The sequence below is a fragment of the Bubalus bubalis genome, chromosome 6 (genome assembly GCF_019923935.1).
Source record: "Bubalus bubalis isolate 160015118507 breed Murrah chromosome 6, NDDB_SH_1, whole genome shotgun sequence".
Classification (NCBI taxonomy): domain Eukaryota; kingdom Metazoa; phylum Chordata; class Mammalia; order Artiodactyla; family Bovidae; genus Bubalus; species Bubalus bubalis.
In genome coordinates, this window is record NC_059162.1 from 113,132,380 (window position 1) to 113,146,997 (window position 14,618).

A 14,618-nucleotide genomic window follows, 5' to 3' on the forward strand; every position below is an offset into this window, starting at 1 on the left:
AAGCCTCCATAAAAATCCAAAAGGACAGGGTTCAGAGAGCTTTAGACTGGTGAACACATGGAGATTTAGAGGGGATGGGAGGCCCAGAGAGGACATGGAAACTTCATGCCCTTTCCCATACCCTTACCCTATGCATTTCTTCCATCTGTCTGGTCCTGAGTTATAAGAAACTGATAAGTAAAAGGTTTCTTTGGATTTTGTGAGCCCCTCTAGCAAATTCATTAAACTCGAGGAGGGGGTCATGGGAATCTCCGGTCTATAGCCAATTGGCCAAACTTACCACTGGCATCTGAAGCATGGGCCAGGCTGGGGTTGTCTTATGGGTGCACGCGTGCGTGCTGAGTCACTTCAGCTGTGTCCGACTTTTTGTGACCCTATGGACTATATAGCCCGCCAGGCTCCTCTGTCCATGGGATTCTCCAGGCAAGAATACTGGAGTGGGTTACCGTGCCCTCCTCTAGGGGATCTTCCCAACCCAGGGATTGAATCCATGTCTCTTATGTCTCCTTCATTGGTGGGCAGGTTCTTTACCACTAATGCCACCTTAATTGGACTGAGCCCTTAACCCATGGAATCTGACACTATCTCCAGGCAGATAGTGTCAGAACTGAGTTAAATTGTAGGACCCCCACCCCCAGCTGGTGTCAGCAGATTGGCTTGAGGTGGGGAATCCATACATTGGAATTGGATGCTGTATGATTAACACTCCAGTTGGTCGGTGAACCCACAATCCTCAAACTGCCTCCGCTCTGCCCCCAACGCCAGCCTGTCCACAACCCCCTCCCCTCCCCCGTCAGACTCATCCAACCAGCCCTGCCCCCATGGCCTGCATCTGTCCTCACTACTCAGCAAGACAGGGGTCAAACAGTCAACGTACAGGGTCCTCCACAGACTTGGCACTGACCCTCTTGCAAAGTTCAAGACAACATGCTCTATTTTGCTTCCTACATAGCTCTGGTCACCACTTTAAGTGACCTGAATGAGGATGGGATTGGACAAATAGGTTTTGCAACCTGACCACTCCTGGAGAGTCAGATTTGACAATGACTCTCATTCAACCAGGGATGGTACACCACCAAGAAAGAAAGAAGGTGGACTCCTGTCTCCATGGAGCTTCATCTGCAAAGCCCTCTGGGAAGATGGCCCCCTCCCTCAGCTGGTAAAGAGGTCACTTCTCAACTGTCAGGACTGTAGCAAATTTGGGGACCTCATGAGGAGAGGAAGTCACCAAAATGTATACTTTTAGCCAGTACAGAGTCTTGGTACAGAAAATAATGCTGCTTTTCAGTCGCTCAGTCGTGTCCGATTCTTTTGTGACCCCATGGACTTCAGCCTGCCAGGCTCCTCTGTCCAGGGAATTTCACAGGCAAGAATATTGGAATGGGTTGCCATATCCTTCTCCAGGGGATCGTCCCGACCCAGGGATCAAACCTGGATCTCCTGCATTGCAGGCAGAGTTTTTATAGTCTGAGCCACCAGGGAAGCCTACAAACCTTTAATACAGGAAGTAAGAGAAGCTTATAGGTCAGCTGGTAAAGAATCCACCTGCAATGTAGGTAGACCCCAGTTCAATTCCTGGGTGGAGAAGATCCCCTGGAGAAGAGGATGGCTGCCCACTCCAGTATTCTGGCCTGGAGAATTCCATAGACAGAGGAGCCTGGCAAGCTACAGTCCATGGGGTCACAAGGAGTTGGACGTGACTGAGCAACTTTCACTTACACTTTTCAGAGGCTTTAAAACTCCAGTGAGAGCCTCCTCATAAGAACTCCTGGACAGAAGGGAACTGTGTGGCCTTTGCTGCCCAGTATCGATGGTCCTAGTTTTTTCAACCTCTTTTTTTTTTTTTCTGTCCCCTAAGGAACCTCCTTAAGCATTTTTTTTCCTAATCACTCCCCACCATGAAAATGTAATACTGCAAAGATATTATATATTTGATTATCCATATCTGTGCTTTGTACATCAAAAACTAAAATTTCCTTCACACACACACACATCCCCACCCCACTGTGCAAGAACCAATATTACCTGTTGTGGAGCAGTCTCACCCTGTTGAAACTTCATGCTCTTGGTTTTCAAAGCAAACTCAAGGAAGCCTCGATGTGCAGCTAAGACTATGGCTGCAGATATGTAAGTGGCCAGGCAAATTATAAATCCAGTCTTATCTGTGATCAAAATTAATCTTGGAGAATATTTATGGTCACAAGAGAAAAATTGTCCAAGATTTTGAGAGTGTCATAAAACAGGCACCGAGTGGCCTCCCAGAGGCAGGCTTAGGGATGTCCCACTGCCTCTGAAGGATGATTCGGACTATGGGAGTGATGGTTGAGGCTATGTCTCCACGGGGATAGAAGCTTAGTTTTAGGAAACTGATCATGAAAATGATTCCTGTCTGTGACAAGGCAAAGGAATTTTGACTGGTAAAGAATATAGATCACTAGAAGTAAAATTCTCATTTTAACAGATTTTAACATCTTATTACGGAGAAGACAATGGCAACCCACTCCAGTACTCTTGCCTGGAGAATCCCATGGACAGAGGAGCCTGGTAGGCTATAGTCCATGGGGTCGCTAAGAGTCAGACATGACTGAGCGACTTCACTTTCACTTTTCACTTTCATGCAATGGAGAAGGAAATGGCAACCCACTCCTGTATTCTTGCCTGGAGAATCCCAGGGACTGGGGAGCCTGTTGGGCTGCCGTCTGTGGGGTAGCAGAGAGTCAGACTTGACTGATGTGACTTAGCAGCAGCAGCAACATCTTATTAGCTTCCCAGGTGGCGCTAGTGGTAAAGAATCCACCTTCCAATGCAGGAGACACAGGAGATGCGAGTTCAATCCCTGGGTCAAAAAGATCCCCTGGAAGAGGGCATGGCAACCCACTCCGGTATTCTTGCCTGGAGAATCCCATGGACAGAGGAGCCTGGTGGGCTACAGTCCATGGGGTCGCAGAGAGTCGGACACGACTGTAGCAAATGAGCACACAGGCAACATCTTACTGGTTCCTTCACTAATGAATAACTGAAAAGTTTGACACAGATTACATTTTACAGTGTGCCTACTTGTTTATCACCTGTTTATTGCCACTGATCATTTATCAGGCCTGGGTATTGATCACGGTTTTTGTAATTTTCTAAATTTCCCGATGCTTTGATTTCTTGGGGTCTTGTGGACCCGAAAGACTGCCAGGGGTTAGTCAGTTCCCGGAGACAGCAAACAGCTCTGCCACCAGCAAGCTTGTTAAGCCAGAGTCCAGAGCCCACGCCCAAGCACCTCCTCCATCAGCCTCTCATGCTCGGGGCCACTATGCTGCTGCTGTTTAGTCGTGCCGTCATGCATGACTCTTTGCAATCCCATGGACTGTAGTCTACCAGAGCCCACGCCCAAGCACCTCCTCCATCAGCCTCTCATGCTCGGGGCCACTATGCTGCTGCTGTTTAGTCGTGCCGTCATGCATGACTCTTTGCAATCCCAGGGACTGTAGTCTACCAGGCTCCTCTGCCCATGGGATTCTCCAGGCAAAAATACTAGAGCAGGTAGCCTTTTCCTCCTCCAGGGGATCTTCTCCACACAGGGACTGAACCCGTGTCTCCTGCATTGGCAGGCAGATTCTTGACCGCTGAGCCACCTGGTCTAATCACCCTGGGGCCGGGGACCAGACCACTCAGGAAGTCCCAACACCCCGGAGCTGGCTGACTAGGACTTGTCCCCTAGAGAAGCCACCCTCCTGCACACATTTCCCCCTTGGTCCCTCTGCCTCCTGCCCAAGCTGGTGCTTTCCTGTGGGACTGCATGGCATGGCACACCCCTGTCTCTGGAGATCTGTGGGTAACACACTAGTTTTTTAAGACGATCCTCTCCTGAGCTGTTGGGCTCACTATGAAAGTGAAAGTGAAAGTAAAAGTCACTCAGTCCTGTCTGACTCTTTGTGACCCCGTGGACTCTAGCCTGCCAGCCTCCTCTGTTAATGGAATTCTTCAGGCCAGGATACTGGAGTGGGTAGCCATTCCCTTCTCCAGGGGATCTTTGATCCAGGAATCGAACCAGGGTCTCCTATGCCTGAGTAATAATAAAACCTAGATTTTAAAATCTGTTTTGCAAACCTCTTTTCTGTGCTCCTGGACCCTGACACACCTTCCTCACTGCTGCCACGTGTCTTTCTGTAAAGTAAGCTTGCTATGGAGAACTCCTAGGGACTTCCCTGGCCATCCAGTGATTAAGAGTCTGAGCTTCTGATGGAAGGATCCAGGTTCAATCCCTGGATGGGGAACTAAGCTCCCACATGCTGCTCAGAGTGGCCAAAAAAAAAAAAAAAAAAAAAAAAGGAGGAGGAAAGAACTCCTAAAAGGAGTTCCCTGGTGGCCTAGTGGTTAGGATTTAGCACTTTCACTACAGAGGCCCAGGTTCAGTCCCTGGTCACGGAAACTTCCTGCATGACAGTGACATGACAGGGCTGAAATACACACACACACACACACACACACACACACAAGAACTCCTATAAGGAACAACTCCTTTGCTACCCACCCTCAAAAGCTGGAGGCTAGTCTAAAATCCAGCAACTCTCTAAATGTGCTCTTCAGACCAACAGACACATCACTTGGGAACTTACTAAAAATGCTAAGTCTTGGGTTCCACTCCATACATCCACTGAATCAGAAGCTCTCAAAATGGGCCCCAGAAATCTGAGTTGTACCAAGCATTCAGAGGATGCTGATGCTCTGGTCCTGTTGTACAAGGCCCAGTGTGATCTTGGCCACATTCTTCGTTACTCCTATCAACACCCTCTGCCCCATGAAACAACCTCCCCACTGGAAAACACCCCTGTGCCCTGTGTCTGCAGAGTCTCTGCTCCCCCACACCTACCTGCTTCACTGCTACTCAATATCTTTGTCACTTGGCTCACCTGCTCTAAGACGATGACTCCCAAACCCACCGAATCAGAATACAGAGGAGCTTTGAAAAATTGTGAGCACCCCAGGGCCCAGTTGGTCCTCAGGGGCCCCAGCACCTAGCCCCGCCCTGACAACAGTCAGTAAATGTGGATGGACGTGCAAGCAGGTGGCCAAGCTCAGAGAAGCGCCTGGGGGAGGAGGCCCTACCTCCGGCACCTGCAGGCAGCGGATCAGAGCATTCATCACCACGGAAGGCTTGGTGGTGGCCTTCTCCGTGATGATCACCGAGGCCAGCCTCTTCCTCATGTCAAAACCTGGCCCTGCGGCGTCCGTTTTGGTCGACTCGCTCTCCATGATGTTGAGGAGGTTTGTGACTTGCTGGAAGGTACCTGAGACAAAGGTGGTCGACGTGATGGCAAGATGACTGTTACAGGGGGTGTCCCTGGTGTCCCAGTCTCCCTGACACCAGCCCAGCCCTAGCTCCACCTGGGGCATGGGTGGGACCTTCCTGCCCACTGTATAGATGGGGAAAACTGAGACCTTGGTTGGGGCTTACCCTCAAGGAGTTAGTAGAGAAAATGAGGCAGGAGTGCAGGGAGGGGGTTGGTTTTCTTACCGCTGTCATCTGGTTCCAGAGGCCCCAGGTCCTCTGTTTCCTCTGATGGATCCTCATGTGAGTCTGTTGCTGCTTCTGCCATCTCTTCTTCAAGGTCTTTGGAGGTAAGAGTGATAAAATACTTGGCATGTCACCCATTCTAGGACGACCCCCAGTGAGTCCCACCCTGCATAACCTCTTCCCTAGAGTGTGGGAGGAACCTGTAACTTGGTTAGACCCATATTCTAGTGGGAAAGAATCTGCCGGCAAGGCAAGAGATGCAGGAGACTCGTGTTCGATCCCTGGTTCAGGAAGATCCCCTGGAGGAGGAAATGGCAACCACTCCAGTGTTCTTGCCTGAAAAATCCTATGGACAAGGGAGCCTAGCGGGCTACAGTTCAAAGGGTTGCAAAGAGTCGGACATGACTGAACATACATGTGTGCATGTGCGCATGCGCGCGCGCGCGCACACACACACACACACACACACACACACTATCCAATAGTATATGGCAAAGGTGAGGGGAACCTCCCATGGTGGTCTCACTCCCATGATTACATTATGTCTCACACAGCTCCGTCTTAGCAGACTGGACATTCTCATGCTGTCTTTGAAAAGCAAACAGCAGTGATGTAAACTGCCTGTGTCACAGGGAGCCAAGGGCCTCAGTCCTACAACCAAAAGGAACTGGATTCTGGCAACAACCACATGAGCCTGGAAGAGGACTGGGCTTCAGAAAGGTTGTAGCCCAGGTGACATCTTGAGTGCAGCCTGTGAGACCCCAGGCGAATGACCCCACTGAGCCATGGACTCCTGACTAGAGAAACTGTGAGATAATAAACAGGTGTCATTTTAAGCCATTACATTTAGGTGATTTGCCACGCAGTGAGAGATCACCACCCCTGCTTAGGAAGGGCCTTTGCGCCCTCTCTTCTGGACACAGAAAACTAATGATTAGTGAGGAATCCCCCTGAGCTGCCCACATTGCACCTCTCAAGGGGCTCCCTCCACACCAGCAGCTTCTGAATTGCTGACAAACCCCAACACAGATGTCAACACAGAGGATTAAAACCTCTCTGATCCTTTTTCCTCCCATCCCAAGTTTCTCAAACTCCATCCCAGCATCTTTCACTATCCTGTGCTCCCTTTCTCTTGGGAGTCCTGTAAGGAGTAAGCCTGGGACCTATATACTGACCTTTCCTCCGAGTTCTTTCCTGGACAGAACAAAAAATACACCACAAGAAAAGGCTCTGTTCTCTGCCCGATACACATCAACAGTAATGTGGATTCGGCAGGATGGGTTGACAAAGGAGGAGCCCTTCAGGGTCCTCAGTCATGACTCAGTGTGGAGCAGCTCCCCTGGCAGAGTGGGGGGTGGGTTTCACTGGAATCATCACCGTTGGGTCCCAGAGCCTTGGAACTCTCAGATCCAACTGCCTCCCTGAGCTCTGTGAACCCACTCTTGGAGGAGTGCACAGGTCCCGGTGATTAAAAACTCACATTACTTTGTTACTCAACGTTTCTGTCACCCACATGTGTGGTGAGGTATGGTGGCCTTTTTGGGGAAAGGAAAATTGGTGGGGTGGGGATTCACAGCCAAGACCCCTGAGGATATAGGCATAGGAGCCCAGGGTGGGGAGGTGTGGTCTGGGCAGTTGGAGGAGATGGGTGGACAAGAGGGGTCCTGAGAAGAAGAGTCCTCTTCTCCAAGGACTGGACAGCTTGCAGGATGGGACAGGGTGGTCCCACTGACAGAATGAGTAGAATATAAAGAATTTTAAAGACAAGTGAAAGGACCCTGTTTCCCTGAACCAAAAGTCAGGCTCGAAGAATGTCCTTGTCATTTTTTGCTGAGAGACAGCCCTGATCAGCAGTTTGAGCAATAAAATTATGACGTTCTTTGCATTACAGATCAAACCAGTCAATCCTAAAGGAAATCAACCCTGAATCTCCATTGGAAGGACTGATGCTGAAGCTGAAGCTCCAATACTTTGGCCACCTAATGTAAAGAGCTGACTCATTAGAAAAGACCCTGTTGCTGGGAATGACTCAAGACAAAAGGAGAAGGGGACAACAGAGGATGAGATGGTTGGATGGCATCACCGACTCAATGGACATGAGGTTCGGTAAACTCCAGGAGTTGGTGATGGACAGGGAGGCCTGGCGTGCTGCAGTCCATGTGGTCGCAAAGAGTCGGACACGACTGAGTGACTGACCTGAACTGTTGTCACTGAAAATACCCTTGTATCCAAGTGCATCTTTTTCTCTACTTGTTCTTTAATTTTGTCCACACCTTTGTTGGCTTGTTTTCTTCTTTGTGTTACACATAGAAGTTTCAAATATGTGGGTTTCTAATTGGAGCTGGGGTCATACTAGCTAGGATTCTGACCCCAGCCCTCTTTAATCCTTCCCTAGGTGGCTTTGGGAACACAAGCTGTTCACACCAGTTATGCTCCCCAAATCTTGGCTCCTGGTCCACAGATGCCAAATAGAAATATGGAGACAGAGTTTGGAAGAAACAGAATAGAGTAAATTATTTTTTCCAGGCAAAAGGGAAACAGCAGGCTAGCACCTCGAGAGCTGGGCCCCTCCCTTGGGAATAGAAAGAAGTTTTATATCCTCTAGAAGGTCATGCTTTTTTTTTTTTTTTTTCTGCCTCAGAGTTTCAGAGTGGCCACAGCTGGTATCAGGCAACTCAGCCACTGGGTCTGGTGTCCCTAAAGTTATTGACCTGTGACCTTTCTGAAATACAGAATGTTACAAGAGAGTGTGGGCTTCCAAGGTGGAGCAAGTGGTAAAGAACCTGCCTGCTAATGCAGGAGACGTAAGAGATGCAGCTTTGATCCCTGGGTTGGGAAGATCCCCTGGAGAAGAAAATGGTAACCCACACCAGTATTGTTGCCTGGGGAATCCCATGGACAGAGGAGCCTGGCGGGCTACTGTCGGGTCACAAAGAGCCAGACCCGACTGAGCAACAACCACCCGTCTCTGTATCCACCACATGGAGAGCCATAGTTACACCCAGCAGGCGCACAGTCAGGGTCTTTGGGATGGGATTGCAATCATGTCACTTGAATAATCTGAAAGAAAAAGACAGAGGAGAGTGGAAGGTAGAGCAAATGTGGGCTGTGAAAGAAGGGGCATGTGATAAGTGCCTTCTGGGGTCTGCTCCGTACTGGTTAGCAGGTCCACAGAAGGCACTGGGGAATGATGAGAGAATTTTGTGGGGGTGAGTGTGGGGCACTACGTGGAGGATCCTTGTTTTCTGACCACCTGGATTCAGTGAAGTAGAAACGGACTGCTGAGGGTCACGGGCTCACTGGTGCGCGAGGCAGAGGCTGGGGCAGTGTGGGCAGACACTGAGCGGGAATTTTAATTAAAAGCCTTGGACCTAGGTGCTTTGGGTCTTGCTTTGTTGACCTGTGATGCGTTTGTTATTGTTTCAGTAGCTAAGTCGTGTCCAGATCTTTGACCCCATGGACTGCAGCCTGCCAGGCTCCTCTGTCCATGGGATTCTTCAAGCAAGAATACTGGAGTGGGTTGCCATTCGAGGGAGGGCTGGTCAAAGAGGATGTGCTGGATGCGGGGTTGGAGTGAGGCCAGCGGGCACAGCAGTCAAGGGCCCAGGACTAGCTGACCCCCTCGGCCATGTCAGGTGGGTGCGGCTTAGATGGCATTGGCAGAGATCCAGGCTGGGCAGCGGAGCCGGGCAGAGCTGAGGCAGTCAGTCAGCGGGTCGGAGTGTGGTTCTGGAGTAGCGAGGCTGAGACACTGCTGTCGTGGCAGTGGCGGGGATGGGCGGGCCGACCATCTCATCACAAGGCTGTGCAATGCCCAGGATGGCTGATCCCAGCTCCCCCTTACTGCCCGCCCCAGGAATTTTGGGTGAGGCTCCTGTGCTACATCATGGAGACGAACTACACGGAGGCCTTGACCCCCATCTGCGTCAGCCTCACCAACCTGGCCGAATGCCAGCTGCACGCCAAGGAAGAGGAGGCCAACGCAAGCAAGAGCAGGCTTCCCTCTCCAGGAAGCAGCCCGGAGCTCAGAGAACCAGGCCTTGCCAAAGAGGCTGCCCTTGCCGAAATCTGAGGAGGTTAAAATCATACATTCTTCCTCTGGCAGCCCACTCCTCTCATCCCCACCTCCCCCCAACCCTGGCCCAGACCTCAGGGCAGGGGTCCTGGCTCAGGCTTCCCCCAGGTGTGAGCTCTCTGGCCCCCAAGAGCCCACTGGAAGGACTGTATATCCCATCCGAGTCCTCTGGAATCACCCCCACCAGGCCCTCCCACTCGCCCCTGATGACCCTCAAGAAAGGGACGAGACCAACCTACTTACGGGGGACCCTGCCGTCCAGGGGGGCTGCTGTCATGGTCCTGGGGCTTTGAGGATGGATGTGGCTGGTGACAGGAGGTGACTGCGAGCCTCACAGGACCCAGCGATGGTGAAGGGCAGAGCCTGCTCTGAGCATCCGGCTAGACCACCCCCTGGTCTGCCTCCTGCCCCAACCCTGAGTCTGGGGCTGGCTCCCTCCTGGGTGCCTCCCCTCCCTGCAGCTTCTCAGCAGGCCTGCCCCTCCCTCTTCTGCTGGTCCAAATGCTGAGTTCCTGCTACACCTGAGCTCACAGCCTCCTAAAGCCTGCAGAGGGAGGGGAGGGGAGCGGGCGGGTGTCTAGTCACTGTTGGCTCAACAAGGCTGAGACTCACAGTAGGAGAGAAACATTCTCACACTGGCCTGGTGTGCACTCCCAAGCAGGCACGTCCTGAAAAGAGCACAGTATATTAACGCATATATATGGAATTTAGAAAGATGGTAATGATGACCCTATATGTGAGACAGCAAAAGAGAAGCAGATGTAAGAACAGACTTTTGGACTCTGTGGGAGAAGGCGAGGGTGGGATGATTTGAGAGAATAGCATTGAAACATGTATATTACCATATGTAAAACAGATCGCCAGTCCTGGTTCGATGCATGAGACAGGGTGCTTAGGGCCAGTGCATTGGGATGACCCTGAGGGATGGGATGGGGAGGGAGGTGGGAGGGAGGGTCAGGATGGGGAACACACATATACCCATTGCTGATTCATGTCAATGTATGGCAAAACCCACCACAATATTGTAAAGACTCCAATTAAATATTAATTAAAAAAAAAAAAAAAGAGCATCTTCTCAGCCCCAGCCTGTAGCACCAGGTTCCTCCTTCCCAGGATGGCCAGTTGTAATGATGTTCTTTGTGGAAAATCCCCTCTCCTGACCATCCTGCATTCTGGGGGTCGCTGGGATGCTGTTGGGGCAGCACCTTGCAGGGAGAAGCTCCCCAGGGGCACAGGAGCTGGGCAGCCTCAGTATCCTGCATCCTTTTGTCCTCAGTGGACCTGCCCACACCGCAGAAGCTGCGGGCCTGTCTCCTGGTGAGAGGATTACGGGGTCCTTGAGCTGGCCTGGCCACTGCTGTGTCCTGTGGCGCCCCTCCCATGAGCTCCTAATCCCCAGGGCCTCCAGGGGGAGCAGGGAGCTGGATGCTTGGCAGGAAGAGCTTTCCATCCCACCAACCCTCCCCACCCCCCGCCCCTGTCCTCCCTCTGGGGAGATGCGGCAAGGGCAGCAGGCTCCCAGATTTCTCTCCTGGCCCTTTAAATGGCCCCAAGCATCCCCAGGACACTGTCAGCAGCCTGTCCTTCCCTGGGTGTCAGGTCTGCCCTGCACCCATGCATCCTCCTCCTTGTGTTGACCCTGCTCTGGGGTCCATGGAACCTGGAGTGGGGAGGGAGCCCACACTCTCGCATCTCCTTTCCTCCCTTCAGCATCCTCTGCAGGGATTCTCTGATCCTGGGCATCCTCGGAGCTCTGCTTGAAAGGCCCCATCCTGTTCAACTCTCCCTTTAAAGGATCTGACAGCGAGACTCCAGGTTGGGGTGCACGAGGCCTGGGGCTGCCCAGCCCAGGAGAGGCCCCACTGGAGTCTCTGTGTTCCCCAAGTACTGATGTTGTCCCCCTACAAGGGGGAGGGCCGCGGGATCGCCATGCTCAACCTTCTGAAGACCCTGAGCCAGAGCATCGCCCCCTCCATGGCCAACATGTGGGAGCTGGAGATCCCGCTGCTGGTCAAGTACCTGGAAGGTGAGATGTCCGGGGTGTGTGTATGAGCTACCTGCTAAGTGTACATACTGGGTATAGTCATGCGGCCTGGGCAAAGGAGCCTGTGGTGCTTGTGTGAGTCACCCCCCGCCTTCAGGGTACCCGCTGGGTGCTAGTCATGTGGCCTGAGCGAAGAAGCTCAGAGTGGGCTTGTGATCTCCTCACAGACACCCCTAGTGTACACGCAATGTACTAACCACCTGGTCTGAGCAAAGGAGCGGGGTGTGTGAGCCACCCCCAAGCAGTGTACATGCTGTGTACAAGTTACGTGGCCTGAGCCAAGGCGCCCAGGCTCCAGGTGGCCGGCACAGCCTACTCTGGTCCTTGGGAGGGTGGGGAGGGAAGTGCGGCGTGTGGGGAGCCCGTCCACGGAGGACCCCAGCTGCTGCATTTAGGAGGCGGCATGGAGGAGCAGCGGGAGAGAGGAGCACAGGTGGCCTTCTCTCTGCAGAACACACCGAGTTTACGTGGAACCAGAAGACGTGGGAGGACAAGCTGATTCAGGTAGAGGTGATCCTGCCACCTGAGGCTGGGGTGGGGGGCAGTGGGGGCAGCTCTCAGTGGGTTTGGCATCTGGGGAGTTTAGGAGCCCCTAGGGAACACGTTCCCCTCCTGCCAGAAGATTGGGGAGCACAAGCAGCTACAGCAGGAGACCTCACCCTGGAAACCAAGAGCCCCGGAGGCGGCCCAGGGGACCCCCTCTCAGCAGCCCCCAAGCCCACACAGCACTAGCGCTGGGTCGGGGCTGAAAGGGCGAAGCCATCTAGAGACCAGGGAAGGCGCTAGAGAGGGAAAGTCACTGCTCAAGGTCACACAGCCCTCTGGAGCACTGCACACCTGTGCCTTCTTCCCCCACCCCCAGTTTCTGAGAAACTCCCTCAAGAAGACTCGGGGTTCCAACTGGAGCCTGCGTCTGAGCAAAGAGCTGAACAACCAGATTGAGAGCTTCGACAGCCCCTCCCTGGAGAAGGTTGGTTCCCAGAGGCAGGGCTGTTCAGACAGGGAGGGGACTCCGGGACAGCGCCTGTGAGACCAGGTACGCCTGAGGGTGTCCACAGCGCCCCGGGAGGGGAGACGGCTGCCTGTTCTAGGCCCGAGGGCTGTAGAGTTTTGCTCTGTCTTGTTTTTCCCTCAAGAACCTGCTTTGTTGGAGCTGAAGGGCATTTCCCCTCCAGTCACCGGCTTCCCCATTCCTCTCTGCAGAGTCCATGGAATGAGATGTCTGAACGTGTTTTGGTAAATAGTGCAAAGGGTGAAGGTGACGCTGAACCACAGGATGCCAAAGGGGGAGGACAAGGCCTGGAGGGGGATATAGAGCTGGGGCTTGGTGGTGGACCTCCACCTTTGGCAGATAGGGGTGGAAGAACAGAACACCTTCTCTCAGACCTGCTGCACACCCACCCCCATCCCTCCCCACACACCAGTTTCTCCTCCTTGTCTCATCCATCTCTTGGCTCATGACCACCACATGTGTGTATTTCATTGTTAAGGGGTCTTTACAAAACTATAAACATTGCTGACAATCAGAGAAGGTCTTGACCAATGGAAAGCATTTCATGTTCACAGATTGGACGACAATCTATTTAAGATGGTGACACTTGCCAGTTTATCTATAGATTCAACACCAGCCCCACTATAATCCCACTGGCTTCCCGCCCCCACCCCCAGAGACTGACAGATCAGATCAGATCAGTCGACTCTTTGCGACCCCATGAATCGCAGCACGCCAGGCCTCCCTGTCCATCACCAACTCCCGGAGTTCACTCAGACTCAAGTCCATCGAGTCAATGATGCCATCCAGCCAGCTCATCCTCTGTCGTGCCCTTCTCCTCTAGCCCCCAATCCTTCCCAGCATCAGAGTCTTTTCCAATGAGTCAACTCTTCACATGAGGTGGCCAAAGTACTGGAGTTTCAGCTTTAGCATCATTCCTTCCAAAGAAATCCCAGGGAAGAAATCCCAGCAAAGAAAGAAATCCCAGCAAAGAAATCTCCTTCAGAATGGACTGGTTGGTTCTCCTTGCAGTCCAAGGGACTCTCAAGAGTCTTCTCCAATACCACAGTTCAAAGGCATCAATTCTTCAGCACTCAGCCTTCTTCACAGTCCAACTCTCACATCCATACATGACCACAGGAAAAACCATAGCCTTGACTAGACGAACTTTGTTGGCAAAGTAATGTCTCTGCTTTTTAATATGCTATCTAGGTTGGTCATAACTTTCCTTCCAAGGAGTAAGTGTCTTTTAATTTCATGGCTGCAGTCACCATCTGCAGTGATTTTGGAGTCCAGAAAAATAAAGTCTGACACTATTTCCACTGTTTCCCCATCTATTGCCCGTGAAGTGATGGGACTGGATGCCATGATCTTAGTTTTCTGAATGTTGAGCTTTAAGCCAACTTTTTCACTCTCCTCTTTCACTTTCATCAAGAGGCTTTTTAGTTCCTCTTCACTTTCTGCCATAAGGGTGGTGTCATCTGCATATCTGAGGTTATTGATATTTCTCCTGGCAATCTTGATTCCAGCTTGTGTTTCTTCCAGTCCAGCGTTTCTCATGATGTACTCTGCATATAAGTTAAATAAACAGGGTGACAATATACAGCCTTGACAAGGTGATCCTAAAATTCCTGTGAAAATATAAGGGGTCCGGAATAGCCAACACAGTTATGATTTAAAAACGAACAAAGTTGGAAGACTCAGATTTTGCAATTTCATGACTTCTTGCATAATTACAGTAAACAAGACAACGTGATCCTGGCATCAGGACAGGTAACAGATTGATGAAATCGATCGAGGGTCTGGAAATAGACCTCACATTCACTGTCAATTGATTTTCAACAAGACTGCCAAGACAATTCAGTGGGGAAGGAGTAGTCCCTTCAACAAATGATGCTGGGAAGACTGCATAGCCACTTACAAAAGAATGAAGTTGTGCCCCTTCCTCATACCATACACAAAAATTAACTCAAAATGGACCATATATGTAAATATAAAAGGT

The 14,618-nt window shown here is 51.6% G+C and overlaps 1 protein-coding gene across 1 annotated transcript in view; it reads right to left on the reverse strand.

The window, feature by feature from the left end:
• Nucleotides 1-7,002, reverse strand: part of MROH2A (maestro heat like repeat family member 2A) — a 56,915-nt gene extending 49,913 nt beyond the window's left edge. Inside the window, 4 exon segments of the mRNA XM_025289191.3 lie at nt 5,098-5,279; nt 5,507-5,602; nt 6,682-6,715; nt 6,717-7,002. Coding sequence (XP_025144976.3) covers nt 5,098-5,279; nt 5,507-5,602; nt 6,682-6,715; nt 6,717-6,758 — 354 coding nt within the window. The 5' untranslated portion in view covers nt 6,759-7,002.
• Nucleotides 7,003-14,618: the final 7,616 nt, after the last annotated feature.